At 39.5% G+C, this 14,853-nt stretch overlaps 1 protein-coding gene across 1 annotated transcript; it reads left to right on the top strand.

Annotated features, from left to right (window-relative positions):
- The first annotated feature begins 480 nt into the window (after window positions 1–480).
- TSPYL1 (TSPY like 1) lies at window positions 481–3,764 on the top strand. The gene has a single exon (XM_010358102.2). It carries the CDS (start codon window positions 595–597, stop codon window positions 1,915–1,917), a length of 1,323 nt encoding a protein of 440 aa, XP_010356404.2. The 5' UTR covers window positions 481–594; the 3' UTR covers window positions 1,918–3,764.
- Window positions 3,765–14,853: the final 11,089 nt, after the last annotated feature.

The following is a 14,853-nucleotide window of genomic DNA, read 5'->3' as shown; positions in this document are numbered from 1 at the left end:
GCAATGAATAATATGCATCGCTTTAGTGGTAAGAAGCTGAGTAGCTTTTTTTCCCCCAGTAATCGTAGAGGCTAGACTTGACATTTTTATGTCACTTTTACTAAGAAGGGAGGAAATATTAGTTACTCCACGTAACTAGGAGCAAAAGACTTCTTTTTAAGATTAATAGCCTCAAAAAAGTGAAGACCAGAAAAACATTTGTTTTCAGACACTGGAGAGCAGGCACTGTTATGGCTGTGATTTTACAACTGCCCCTACATGCTGGGGGCAGTCTCCAGATGCATCTCAAGGTGGATCGTCAGTGCTTTCAGACTCAGCACAATCTACATTTATTTACGTAGTTAAAATTACTGTTGCTATGGGTAAATTCACATAAGTAAAGCCCAGAGAATCCGGTTGGCTGTCAGGGAGCGGCGGAACCAATCCCGGGCTCAGCAAGTTCTCGCGATACCGGGAGATCTGCATCCCTGACGACACCGCCGCGAAGATGTTAGTGAGACTGGAGGGTGGGCGGTGCGAGCGGCGGGTAGCTCCGAGCTCGGCTTCTCTGAGGAAAACGGGCGTTCACCTGCGGTTGGTCCGACTGTTACCAACATGAGCGGCGTGGATGGGGTCGAGAGGACCCGTCCCCTCCAAACCCACAGCTTCATTATTTCTGACCACGTCCCGAGCGACCCGGACGCACACCAGTGGCTGAAGCTCCGCGACCAAAGCGAGGCGACACAGGTGATGGCGGAGCCGGGTGAGGGAGGCTCGGAGACCATCGCGCTCCCGCCTCCACAGCCTTCAGAGGAGGGGGGCGTACCTCAGGATCCCGCGGGCCGTGGCAGTACTCCCCAGATCCGAGTTATTGGGGGTCGCGGTCATGTGGCGATCAAAGCCGGGCAGGAAGAGGGCCAGCCTCCCGCTGAGGGCCTTGTAGCCGCTTCTGTGGTGGTGGCAGTGGACCGCAGCTTGAAAAAGGGCGTTCGGGGTGGAGAGAAGGCCCTAGAAATCTGTGGCGCCGAGAGATCTGCGTCTGAGCTGCCGGCGGGGGCGGGGGCCGAGAACGACACCGAGGAGGTGAAGACAGGAAAGTGCGCCACTGTCTCAGCAACCGTGGCGGAGGGGGAGAGCGCTGAGGTGGTGGTGAAGGAAGGCCTGGCGGAGAAGGAGGTAGTGGAGGAGCAGATGGAGGTAGAGGAGCAGCTGCCGGAAGGTGAAGAAATAGAAGTGGCGGAGGAAGATAGAGTGGAGGAGGAGGCGAGGGAGGAGGAAGGGCCCTGGCCTCTGCATGAGGCTCTCCGCATGGACCCTCTGGAGGCCATCCAGCTGGAACTGGACACTGTGAATGCTCAGGCCGACAGGGCCTTCCAACAGCTGGAGCACAAGTTTGGGCGGATGCGTCGACACTACCTGGAGCGGAGGAACTACATCATTCAGAATATCCCGGGCTTCTGGATGACAGCTTTTCGAAACCATCCCCAGTTGTCCGCCATGATTAGGGGCCAAGATGCAGAGATGTTAAGGTACATAACCAATTTAGAGGTGAAGGAACTCAGACACCCTAGAACCGGCTGCAAGTTCAAGTTCTTCTTTAGAAGAAACCCCTACTTCAGAAACAAGCTGATTGTCAAGGAGTATGAGGTGAGATCCTCCGGCCGAGTGGTGTCTCTTTCTACTCCAATTATATGGCGCAGGGGGCATGAACCCCAGTCCTTCATTCGCAGAAACCAAGACCTCATCTGCAGCTTCTTCACCTGGTTTTCAGACCACAGCCTTCCAGAGTCCGACAAAATTGCTGAGATTATTAAAGAGGATCTGTGGCCAAATCCACTGCAATACTACCTGTTGCGTGAAGGAGTCCGTAGAGCCAGACGTCGCCCACTAAGGGAGCCAGTAGAGATCCCGAGGCCCTTTGGGTTCCAGTCTGGTTAACATTTGCCCTTGGGAATACTCCTGCACAAGGTCTCCTACCACCTTCTGCTGGACTTGTGCTTGGGCATCAGCAATGGGTATGCCTTCTACTGTGTTTTGTTTTTGCTGACTTTTCTGCACCCTCTTTCCTTTGGATATTCAGTTCTCTCAACCTCAAGATTGAGACGGTGGTGGGTATGCTTCTACACTTGCATATAACCTTCATGCTGTTCTGGAATATCACATGCTACGAGGCCATCCTTCACGCTACTTGTAAGCCAAGCAAATGATACTGTAGATTGTACTGCCTGTATCTGCACTGCTTGGACCCTGTTTATTCCCAGGGCCTCTGAACTGGTTGCCATCACCTGGATTTCTAGCTTTGGGAGCCTATTCCACCTACTCAGCTCTGCATCGAGAAGTAAGGGCACATGCCCTGTGGACAGTTACTGGACGTTAACGAACTCAGAGGAGAAAAGCAGTGAGCCGCTTGTTCTGTGTGATTTATGCTACTTTATTGCTCTTCCTTCACCTCTAGTCACTTTCTATTGCTACTTGCCCTGCATTGGCTCCTGCCAAGGTCCGACTCTCCCTCTTTTCCTTTTTTTTTTTTTTTTTTGAGACAGAGTCTTGCTCTGTCGCCCAGGTTGAAGTGCAGTGGCGCCATCTCGACTCACTGCAGCCTTCACTTCCCGGGTTCAAGCGAGTCTCCTGCCTCAGCCTCCGGAATAGTTGGGACTAAGAGTGTGCACTGCCATGCTGGGCTAATTTTTGTATTTTTAGTAGAGTTGGGGGGGGGGGTTTCACCATGCTGGCCAGGCTGGTCTCGAACCCCTGACCTCGTGATCTGCCCTCAGCCTCCCAATCCTTTCTCTTAAAAAAGTATTATTAGCTCAGAAACATTTGTAAAAGCAAGCTTTTAATTTCATTTTGGCTTTGTCATTTTCAGAGACAAATTGTCCTGTAAAATAGAGTGCTAGAGATCTTATGCGCCCACCCCTTTCTTCCCAACTTCCTACTTCCTAGCCCTTTTATCAGCTCCTAGAATATTTAAAGGGAGACACATCTAGATGGGATGAAAGGTGAGATCTAGTTTATAATGGGTGGAAGAACTAAAGAGATTGTGATGGGTGCCCTAAGCAGGGGAAACTGAACAAAAGGCTAGAGGCATGGACCAGGTAAAAATTGGGCCTAGAATGAAGACTGTGCTGACCTTAAGAGCCTTCGAGGTAGGAGTACTTACTCCTCAATGGTGATGAATGGAGAAATTCTTTTCAGGATTGCTAAAGGAGAATTGAAGGGGTTAAAGTGTTAAATATGTTGCCTAGACAAGGGTTCTTTAAAGAAACACAACGCAAGTTTGAATGCTTGCTTTCTTGTTTTGTGACCTGATTTCTGTGGAAGATTGTTATTTCATTAGGATTTAGTAAAATCATATTTTTTTTCTGTTTCTAAACTTACTGTGAAAATTGAGCTGTGCAGACATTCTTTTGATTTCAATTGGGAACATTTGGAAGAACAATAGTCTTTACTTTCCTGTACAATATAGAGACATATGAATATTCATAACAGTTTTCAACTTGTTCTTGTTTCTGTTAAACTATATTCCTAGAAACATAGTTTGAACAACTTGGTCTTTGTTAGGCTTGTCAAATTGCCTTCATGGAAAAATAATCTACAAAAGTGTGGTTTAATTGATTGTCTTACATGATAATTTTCCCTGGTAACAACTTAGTAAGTGATGTGTCTTTTTTCCTAAATTGCTTAAATACTTTGAAATTGCTCTGACAAATTGGAAGTGTACCATTGGCATATTTGTCTTCCTTTTTATGCATGATGGTAAAATAAAAGCATGTTGTTCTGCTAGATTTCTTATTTTTCACCTTACCCATAAATGTTATGCTTGAATGAAATTGTTCATGTTAATTAAAAAGTATGGAATCATTAAAGTCCTATAATCCATTAAAGACCTTAATGGATTGAAATCATTAAAGTCCTTAAATTCATGTTAATTAAAAATTATGGAATCATTAAAGTCCTTAAATGGACGCAATAGACCTTATCCCAAAGAGAAGAAAACAGGGCATGGTATGTTTGGTATCTTCCAAAGTAGTTTGCTTTAAAATGTCAGCAGTTGCAACTGCTTACTCAATCACTTTTTTCCATATAGCTTATGCAGCACCACCTCCCCTTCAGTTGCTCAAATCCTCCATTTCTATCTCCATAAATTATATTCTCAGGTTATTCAGGCTCTTCTTTTTATTAACTTGTATGAAGGGAGTACCTATCATATGTGATGTATTCCTCTATTTTCATACTTTCTCATCTGTGAAAACTTCCGGTTTTTCTTCACACTTCCTCACCACTCTCTTCTATCAGATCCTTCAAGGCCTGCCCTTGGTAATTCCTCTGCCTTTTAGTCTTTATATTCCCCGTAGAGGAGATAAATGTTTCTTTATGCACTTAGTGTACTTTGCAGGGACCTCTGTTCTAGACAATAACACATAATTATTCATTACAGTGAATTCCACAAATAGAGAAAAAGAGTAAGAAGATAAAGTCCATTCCCTTCATTGGGGAACAGGGGAAGGACTGATAAAGAATAACAGAGTGATACAGTAAAATACAGAGATTATATTTTTATGTTTTTCACATGTTTACTCTTTTCCTCTCTTAGCAGTTTGGAAACTTTGTGAAAGTGGAGATGCAGTGTATTTTACATGGTTCATTGCATCTAGCATAATGTTTTTTTTTTGAGATGGAGTCTCACTCTTGCCCAGGCTGCAGTGCAGTGGCAGTATCTTGGCTCACTGCAACTTCCGCCTCCCGAGTTAAAGTAGTTCTCCAGCTGGGACGAGTAGCTGGGACGACAGGCGCGTGCCACCATGCCTTGCTAATTTTTTGTATTTTTAGTAGAGATGGGGTTTCACCATGTTAGCCAGGATGGTCTCCATCTCCTGACCTCATGATCCTCCCGCCTCAGGCTCCCAAAGTGCTGGGATTACAGGCGTGAGCCACCATGCCTGGCCCATCTAGCAATGTTTTGCACATAGTTGTCAGCAGATAAATATTGAATGACAAAATAACTTAGATGGGGAAAAAGAACAAAATAACCTAGTGCTCAGAAAGACTTAATGAGCAAATGGAAAAATGTCAAAAAGATTTGCAAAGCCATTCCTAAATAACAATTTCCCCTTTTAGTCATTAGAAAAGGTCCAAACACTTTTAACATTTAATCTTTCACTTGCATTTTAACAGAGCACTACTTAATTTTGGGTCGCCTTTTATATACTTGGTACATTTTAAGTTGATTATACTGGAGATAGAAGGGGATTAGACTCTAGATGTGTGTTGTCCAATACAGTACCTTTAGCCACCAGTGGCTATTGAGCACTTGAAATGTGATTACTTTGAATTGAGATCTATAAATATAAAATTCACACTGGATTTTGAAGACTTACTATGGAAAGAAAAATGTTAAAATATCTAAATTTTTTTCAATTGATTGCATGTTGAAATATTTTTGACATGTTAAAATATATTGAAAAATTAATTATCCTCATTTTGCCATTGTTTAATGTGGCTACTAGTAAATCTAAAATTACATAGGACAGCATGACTCTTGACTTCCTGAGGAATAACTGAAAGCATTATAAAATATCTAAAAATTAAACATGTTAATACTTTCTCCTCCTTAAACTTCTTGTGACTAAGATAAGGGTTATCTTGCTAAAATTCAAGGCCAATGGGTAAAAAGTAGGTGAGTAAAATTTCTTTAATGAACTGTTCTTGAGTTCTTCAGATGCATTGAATATTTTGCACAATGTACTGTGCAACACTTTCTTGATATAGGTAGGGTAGATTTGGATGCCAAATTGACACAGTTATATTGGTTTAATGTTTAGTAAAATTTAAGACCCATATATTCATATTTTCTAAAGTTAAATGCTCTTTTTTTTTTTTTGAGACGAAGTTTTGCTCTTGTTGCCCAGGCTGGAGTGCAATGGCATGATCTCGGCACAAGGCGACCTTCCGGCTCACCGCAACCTCCACTTCCTGGGTTCAAGGGATTATCCTGCCTCAGCCTCCCCAGTAACTAGGATTATAGGCATGCACCACTACGCCCGGCTAATTTTGTGTTTTTAGTGGAGATGGGGTTTCTCCATATTGGTCAGGCTGGTCTCAAACTCCCGACCTCAGGTGATGCGCCTGCCTTGGCCTCCCAAAGTGCTGGGATTACAGGCGTGAGCCACCGTGCCTGACCAAATGCTCTATTTTTAGTTTACAAATGTACATGATGTTCAGAAAATATTTTCAGTTGTATTTTAACAGTTGGCTAGCAACAGAAAAGGAAAATATGAGTCTAGCTCTGCATTAAGTCAGTTCAATTAATGCGTACTACTTGAAGAAGCATACTTTTTGAAAATTAGTGGTCTGTAATTGTAATCTTGCAGTAGTTGTTTATTGAATACTAGCATAAGTAAGGATTGAATGGGATAGTAAAGGTTGTCTTTGCCCTTAAGGAACTCAGACTCATTGAGGGGGGTACCATTCCTTGAATGTTTCCTCTTTTTCTCCAGCAAATATACACATTCAAAACATCAACAAGCAAACTCAGAGAGGACCAGCCTGGCTGAGAGGAGTTGACCATCCCCCTCAGGACTGACTTCCTTTTCTTCAACATTATTATATAATTAAAGTCCTAGACTATATAGAAGTGACAGGTATGCTCTCTCTGCATTTATTATTATGGGAGGTGTTTTACTTGGAAGCAGTACTTCCTCCATGTTAAGTGCTTTGGGCTCTGAAGGGCCATCTTAATCCATTCCCTCTGACCTCAGAGGTTGTCAAGACCTATAGAAGAGTTTCTATCAAGCCACATTAGGAAAAATGTGGATGTCTACTTTTTGGCTTCACTTTTTTTAGGATTTGTATTTAAGGTAATTTCTTTGAGAACAGGTAAAAGGAAACGGGTTAATTAAAAAGGAAAGGGTCATTCAGGTAAGCTACTAATTTCTGTGAACACCTACATGTCTTATATATGACCTGATGGGCAGAGAAGGCATACTAGCTATAAATTAGGATTAAATCCCGGTTTTATGATTACCATGTATGGCGTTTGCCAAAATAAACTACTCTGAGTCTTGGTTTCCTTATCCATAATGTAGGGTTAATAAAACTTGCTGTATAAGCTAATGTTTTAGGATGCATTTGGAGACTGCATTATAAGGTTACAGAGAGGATAACAACAGAAACATCTGAGAGCTGACTTTGTGCCCGACACTGTGCTAAGAGATTTCAAGTATTAATATAATAAAGAGGTTAGACAAACAGCAAGCATCATGTCTAGCATATAATATGCAATCAATTAAAATTTCCATTTATCTTCCTCTCAATTTTAATTTCTCATTTAATTTACTTTCAGACAAATAGTCATGTAGCTTCATGGTTCTCACACCTGGCTGATCATTTTATATATAGCTTTGAACTTTCAAAAAATACTGATGCCCAGACTGTACTCCAAACCAATTAAACTACAGCCTAAGGTGCAGCTGAGTTTGAGAATCATGGATTACCTTTTCTTGGACTCCTTAAGTTAGGGAATACATACTGCCTTCCTAGTTTTGTCAAATTGACTCAAATTTGCCACCTTATAAGCATCCAGCTATTGCAAAGAGCCTGGTATAGCGTGGAGTTTCAGGATATCTACTTCATAGTTTTCCCCCTGTGGTCTTGCGGAATGGAATTAACCTGAATTCAACAAAAGAACTCTTTAAAATTCATAACAGCAGGTGTCATCTTTGAAATTCCCTTGTCAGAAAAGGAAATGATTTATTAGTGATATGCTTTACTTCTGTTGATCACTATTTGCTCTTTTAAAGTGTCCAAAGATGTTTTAATAGATAATTGGTATTTGTTGTTTTATTAAAGTATAATTTACATGTAGCACAAGAATGGTCATAGCAGTTTTATTCATAACAGCCCCAAACTAGCAGCAGCCCAAATGTTCACCAACAAGCAATGAATGAACAAATTATGGTGTATTCATACAATGGAACACCACTCGACAATAAAGAGGAACAACCTACTGATCATCAATATGGATGAATCCCAGAGACATGTTAAGTGAAAGATGTCAAAGGAGTATATATTATATGATTCCATGCATATGAAGTTCACTAGCATAGAGAACTTTTGTGTGGCGATAGAAATCCCAGGAATGGTAGCCTCAAGGTTGAGGGGAGTAATGGTAAATTTTGAGCACATGTGCAGGGGTAATAGTGCTCTATATCTTGAGTTGGGTGATAACACAGATGCATCCACTTTTCAAAACTTGACCAATTATACATTTTAAGATTTATGTATTTTAGTGTAAGTAAATTATACCTCAATAAATAGATTTTAAAATACCGTTGAGAGTTTAAAAAATGGAACTTCATTTGCCCATCTCCAGTCTTTTGGCTTCTCTTCCTCTGTGGTAAAAATCGCTGACTCTACTTGCAAGATCTTATTTGTAAGTTCTTACTGTTGCATGATTTTATTTATAATTCTAATAATGAAATTACTTTTTAAAAACTTATTTCCCTTTCAATTCCAGGCCAAAATTGACCTTTCTCAAGATTCTCTTAGTTTACAAACTGAGGCCTGTCATCCTCTGGTCATTGAAGTGAAGTCTGCTAAGGACATGTTGTCCTGTAAATAGGATTGACATTCCCTGGGGCCCTCTCAAGAATCTCTCTGAGCTTCCCTTTCCATTTATGACCATTTAGATGCTTACAAGATGCTTTTCTCTGACTTCTTCAGCTCCAACTGCTCCTTTCCATTACCCTAAAGCTGTGGATCACAAAGTGTTCTCCAGACCAGCAGTATATGCACCACCTGGATCTTGTTAGAAATGCAGGTTTTCGAACCCCACCCATGACCTACTGAAACAGAACTCTGAAGGTGAGGCCTAGAAACCAGGTTTTAACCAATGTGCCAAGTGATTCTAATGCTTGCTATCAATCATTTGGGAACCATTGCCCTAAACTCAGTTGCTGCTTCTGCTTCATCTTCTGTTGATTCAATTTCCTGAACTGTTTCCATTATAAAAACAAAGCAAAACAAGACATTTACCTATATTATTAATCACAAGTTCCCTACCCTGTGGGGTCACAATTTGGGCTTTGGATATCTAATTCTGCATCAAGTACATATCTCTGTCTTCATGATCTCAACAAATTATTAGATATATCAGTAATTTCCATATATGCTCTCATTTTGTAGTTTCAGTGTCACTACTTCCATTTAATGGATAGGGAAATAGGGGATCAGGAAAGAGAAGTGTATTATCCAAGACAAAAGTAACATGGGCTGCATTCAATTAGGGTTTCTCATTTCCAGCTAAGACACCTCGCACCATAATAAAGCAGCCTGTAACTAAATTTGCCATAAAAATATATCTAAAATCTTAATTAAGTTTGAATAGCTTGGTCTTAGTTGAAAGTTATTCCTAATTAATTCACAAGTAGCTTTTAAAAGGGATATGTTTATGTTAAAAAATAGGTCTCCAAATCCTATCAGAGAACTATCCTGTCTTTAAAAATGTAATTTTTGACATCTACTGCCTGAATTAAATTGCTTAGTTTTACTTTCCCTCAGAGAAATAGAATGGACCAAAGCAGTTCAAATATTTTAATATTCCTCTGGAGTTTGGCTGCTGCGATGTAAAGAACTATTGATATCACTAATAAATAAATAGTGTATATTTATTGAGGTTTAGTCAATAGAGCGATTACTTATAAGAGGCATGTAGTACTTAATTATCATCTTCTTCACCAAACTCCAACTTAACTTTGGACAATACAATTAAGAGTTGTGTTCAGATGACTTTAAAAACAGGTGCATGGTACAACATGTTCTTCTTGTTAACTATTTTATTTAATGGCCAAACTTCTCTTGGGTCAGTTTTGATAACTCCTCTCCAATTTCATCAACAATGAGGGAAATGTAATTTCAAGGCAAGCATTGAGCACTAAGTATATTAGGCAAGAGTGGGCTTATTTAAGGCCTTACAGCTCCCAGAAATAGAATGTTTACAAGGTGTAATCACCTTATATTTCAGGATCCTGTTTTTCCAGAATTGTTTTCTTTTCCCAGAAAATTTTTACTCTCTATTTATTTGTATTTAGCTGTTCTTTACTAAAGTATAGCTCTATCATAGCAGAAGATTGTGCCTTCTTCATCTCTGTATCTTACATTTCTTAGCATGGTAGATGTTCAATTGGAATGTGATTTCAGAGAGTGCCTGTGTTACACTCTTGATCCAATATTGATGAACTTAATGTGTTAATCTATTATAAGCAAAGATTTTCAGGTCAAACTTGGTTTGAAATACAGACTGTATGTTACTCACAGAAAATGTGACTTTGAACAACCAAGCCTGCTTAAAGTCAGCTATTAAAAGTATGTATTTGATGCAGCTAGTTTTTTCTTAGGATATTTTATGAAGTCTTTAAAGTGATATGTGGAAGAATGTAGTAAAGCACTTTAGTTAGAGCAAAAGGATTGTTTTCCCTATTAGCCCAAAATACCATATGCCTAGAATCATTAGGAATTAACTGTAACATAGTGGACAAACATTATTACTATGTGCCAGTGTTTCATGACTTCCTCAGATTATTCAAATGCTATCCTACTTGGTCCAATTCAACTCTTCTTTTCTTCCACAAACCTTTCACTTATTTTACATGGATGACTTTTGTTTCTGAACTTTTATACAATTACAGTTTCATAATAGAATTTGGCATTGATTTTATACTGCCGACAATATTGTTTATTTAATGTAATTCTTAGCATAAAAATAATAAAAATGAGCAGGTCAGCTTCTATTTATTGAAAGCATACTGTGAAAAACACTTCACAGATATCTCATTTCACCTTCAAAATTCTGTAAGTTGTTTTATTATATTCATTTTGTATAGGAGTAAATTGTGGCTTAGAGAGGTGAAGTGACTTGCCCAAATTAAACAGCTAGTAAGTAACAGAACTGGGACTTGAAGTCAGATCTGTTTGATTTCAAAGGGTGCATCTTTAACTAGCATACAAAGGTGTGGGGTCATTCAGGTCAGGGCCTTTGTCTCTGGTTTCTCTTAAGACTGGTGAAAGCAGGAGCATATGAGTTTTTTTTTTTTTTTTTTCTTTTTTCTTTTTTTTCAAAGTATTATCACAGGCAGTGATCACAACTAGATAATTAGCCTGAGAAAACATTAATTTTGTAACAGTGATAGCCTAAATAGAGATTGTGATTCCATTGTAATAATACACAGAGTACCAAATGTATGTTGAGAAACTATGCCACAGTTATTTTACTGAAATATGATCTACTTTTGCCAAGCTGATCTATATCAGCTTAAACTTGAAGGCAGACAAAACAGAATCATATTATCATCCTAAAGACTACTTCCTCCCTCTAGTGACCAGGAATGGGAATATCATAGCTACAGGCATTTAGAAAACTTGATTCACCTCCCTCTAGGGGGTATTTGGGAAATTTTCAGGAGTAATTTTGGTTATTACGATGAATAGGGCTGCGGCTGGTATTCATTAAGGGCATTAGGGATGCTAGACATCATGAATGTGAGGGATAGTACCCTATATAAAATAATTTTCCAGCTCAAAACATTCATGTAGATGAAAAATTCATTATTTTTTAAGTCTAGAACATAGCAGTTCAGTCATGTTTCACTTAACAATGAGGATACATTCTGAGAAATGTGTCATTAGGCAATTTCGTCATTGTGTGAACATCATACAGTATACTTACACAAACCTAAATGCTATAGCCTACTACACATGTAGGCTCTATGGTGTGGCCTATTGCTCCTAGGCTACAAGCCTGTGCAGCATATTACTGTACTGAATTCTATAAGCAATAGGAACACAATGGCAAGTATTTGTGTAACTAAACATATCTAAACATAGAAAAACTACTGTAAAAAGATAGCATAAAAGATTTTAAAATGGTATACCTGTATAGGACACTTACCATGAATGGAGCCTGCAGGACTGGAAGTTGATCTGGGTGAGTCAGTGAGTAAGTGGTAAGCGCATGTGAAGGTCCAGGACATTCGTGTACACTACTTGATATGGTTTGGCTCTATATCCCCACCCAAATCTCATCTCAAATTGTAATCCTCATGTGTCAGAGGGGCCTGGTGGGAGGTGATTGAATCATGGGGGCAGACTTCCCCCTTACAGTTCTTTTGATAGTGAGTTCTCATGAGATCTGGGGGTTTAAAAGTGTGTGGCTTGCTCTCTCTCTCTCATTCTCTCTCTCATGCTTTGTCATGGTAAGATGTGCCTTGCTTCCCCTTCACCTTCTGTCATGATAGTAACTTTCCTGAGGGCTCCCCAGGCATGCGGAACTGTCAGTCAATTAAACCTCTTTTCTTTATAAATTACCCAGTCTCAGGTAGTTCTTTATAGCAGTGTGAAAATGGACTCATATGCTACTGTACATTTTATAAACATTGTACACTTTGGGACATTAAATTTATAAAAAAAATTTTCTTTCTCCAATAATAAATTAACCTTAGCTTACTGTAAATTTTTACTTTATAATGTTTTAACTTTTTAAAACTTTTTAACTCTTTTATAATACCATTTAGCTTAGAACACAAATATTGTACAGCTGTACAATAATTATATCTTTATAAGCTTTTTCTAATTTTTTTTCTTTTTTTAAAATTTTTAATCTTTTTTGTTTAAAATGAAGACAAAAACACACACATTAGCCTAGGCACACCCAGACTCAGGATTATCAATATCACTGTCTTCTACCTCAACATCTTGTCCCAGTAGAAGGTCTTCAGAGGCAATAACACACAGAGTTGTCATTTTCTGTGATAAAAATGCCTTATTCTGGAATACCGCCTGAAGGATCTGCCTAAGGCTATTTTACAGTTAAGTTTTCTTTTTAATAAGTAGAAAGAATATATTCTACAATAACATATAGTAAATACATAAGCCAGTAACATAGTCATTTATGTTTTATCAAGTATTATGTACTGTACCTAATTGTATGTGCTATACTTTTATATGATTAGCAGTGTAGTAGGTTTGTTTATAACGGCATTACTACCAATACACGAGTAATGGTTATACTATGACGTTATGAGGGCTACAACATTACTTAGGCTATGATGACACTAAGCAATAGGAAATTTTCAGCTCCATCATAATTTCACTGTTGGATATGTGGTCCATCATTTGCTGAAACATCATTATGTGGCACATGAATATTTCACATATGAAAACAAAAAATTTGCACTTTTTAGATATGTGCTGTATTTTTACAAGTGATTTATTTCATCTGCTCTAAAAGTATTCAATGTAAGATAAGCCATTAGTAAACACGAAGAAAGAGAAAGAAAAAGAACGAAAAGAACTTTCAATTAAACTGTGACACAAAGCTTTCTAATTCTTAGGATTTTTATTGCATACATATTGAAAGACCTTTTGATTTTAAAAATGTAGTTTTAAAAATATGTCACTCATAGGTATATATACAAAGTAAATTATGAGTGAAATAAACTAGTTTCACTATAAACTAGTTTCACTATTCTAATTATTTTCCCATTTATAATAGTAATCAATTTCTATTCAAAATTCTTGAATAATTTTGATGATGACAACATATCTTAGTAGAATGTTCTAGTACTAATAACAGTATGCTTCTGGGATATTTTCCCCCTAAGCCTCCAGTACTCATTCTGCAAGTTTTGGTGCTGGCACTTTCTTGATCTTACCAGAAGGTATCAATAGAATATTTTCAGGGAACAAATAAGACTGATTTTCCTTCCTCAAATGGCTCTTAAAGAGTTTACTGATTGAAACGTCAAGAGGTTGCAGTTGTCCAATCATGTCGGCAAGGCTAATAGCCAAGTTCACACCCCCTGGATGACTAGTATGCCATGACTGCTGTTCTGCTGGTAGCAGTTGTAAGATGCCATTGATTATATCATGGATAGTCATTTCAGAGATGTTAAAATGTGGAAGAAGAAACTGGGTTAAAAGGGGAGAAAGCTGGGAACCCTGCATGGGGCTACTGCATACCAGGACTCATTCCTGACTTCCACTGGCTCCAGGGGAATGGGTGAGTTGAACTGGCAAGGAGCAACCTACTGTCACGCAGCCTCTGGAACCCTGGCAGAAGGGAACCCCTCGACCACCATGGACACTCAAGTTGGCAGAGAGAGCTATTTAGAGAAGGGTTAGGGGCAGCAAGTCGGCTGATGCAGAACCCAGAGGGTTTGGTTATCCCCTCTAGGCTCGACTTGCTCCCATAGGAAATGTTAACCCTAGAGGAACTGTCAGATCTGAACTCTGCAGAGTGGTCTTGCCTGTCAGACAGGGCAGGTCTGACCTGAGCACCCCTTGATTTGCTGACCTCTCCTGGGGCCCCAGCCTGGCCACTCCTGCTTGCAGGGTGATCTCGGGTTCCCTGGGGGCCCACACCATACCTTCTGTGCTGGTGGACCATGCTTAACCAGCAGAGAGCTCCAGTGGGGTGGCCACTACAGCCATGTGCCAGCCTGCATGCTCTCTCCTCATACTGCAGCTTCCCCTGGGCTCACAGCAACTCCCCACATTGCTTTGCTAGTACGTCTATATGGGCAGATTTTGCTTTCGTTGCCCCCCAAGCATGTGGGAGTGCTGTTTACTCTCCTCCCCCTGATGACTACCATTGTAGACAAAGCCTTGGTGGGCACAGAGTCATAACAAAAAATCTCTTGAACCACAGCAAAATCAAATTAGAAATCAAGACAAATAAATTCACTCAAAACCATACAATTACATGGAAATTGAAAAATCTGCTCCTGAATGACTTTTGAGTAAATAATGAAATTAAGGCAGAAATCAAGAAGTTCTTTGAAACTAATCAGAATAAAGATACAACATACCAGAATCTCTGGG

Source organism: Rhinopithecus roxellana, chromosome 4 (genome assembly GCF_007565055.1).
Source record: "Rhinopithecus roxellana isolate Shanxi Qingling chromosome 4, ASM756505v1, whole genome shotgun sequence".
Classification (NCBI taxonomy): Eukaryota; Metazoa; Chordata; class Mammalia; order Primates; family Cercopithecidae; genus Rhinopithecus; species Rhinopithecus roxellana.
This window is presented reverse-complemented; position numbering and strand designations above follow the sequence as displayed.

Bases quoted from the DNA above. Each gene is read 5' to 3' on its own strand.
- TSPYL1 (XM_010358102.2), top strand. From the start codon at position 595: ATGAGCGGCGTGGATGGGGTCGAGAGGACCCGTCCCCTCCAAACCCAC.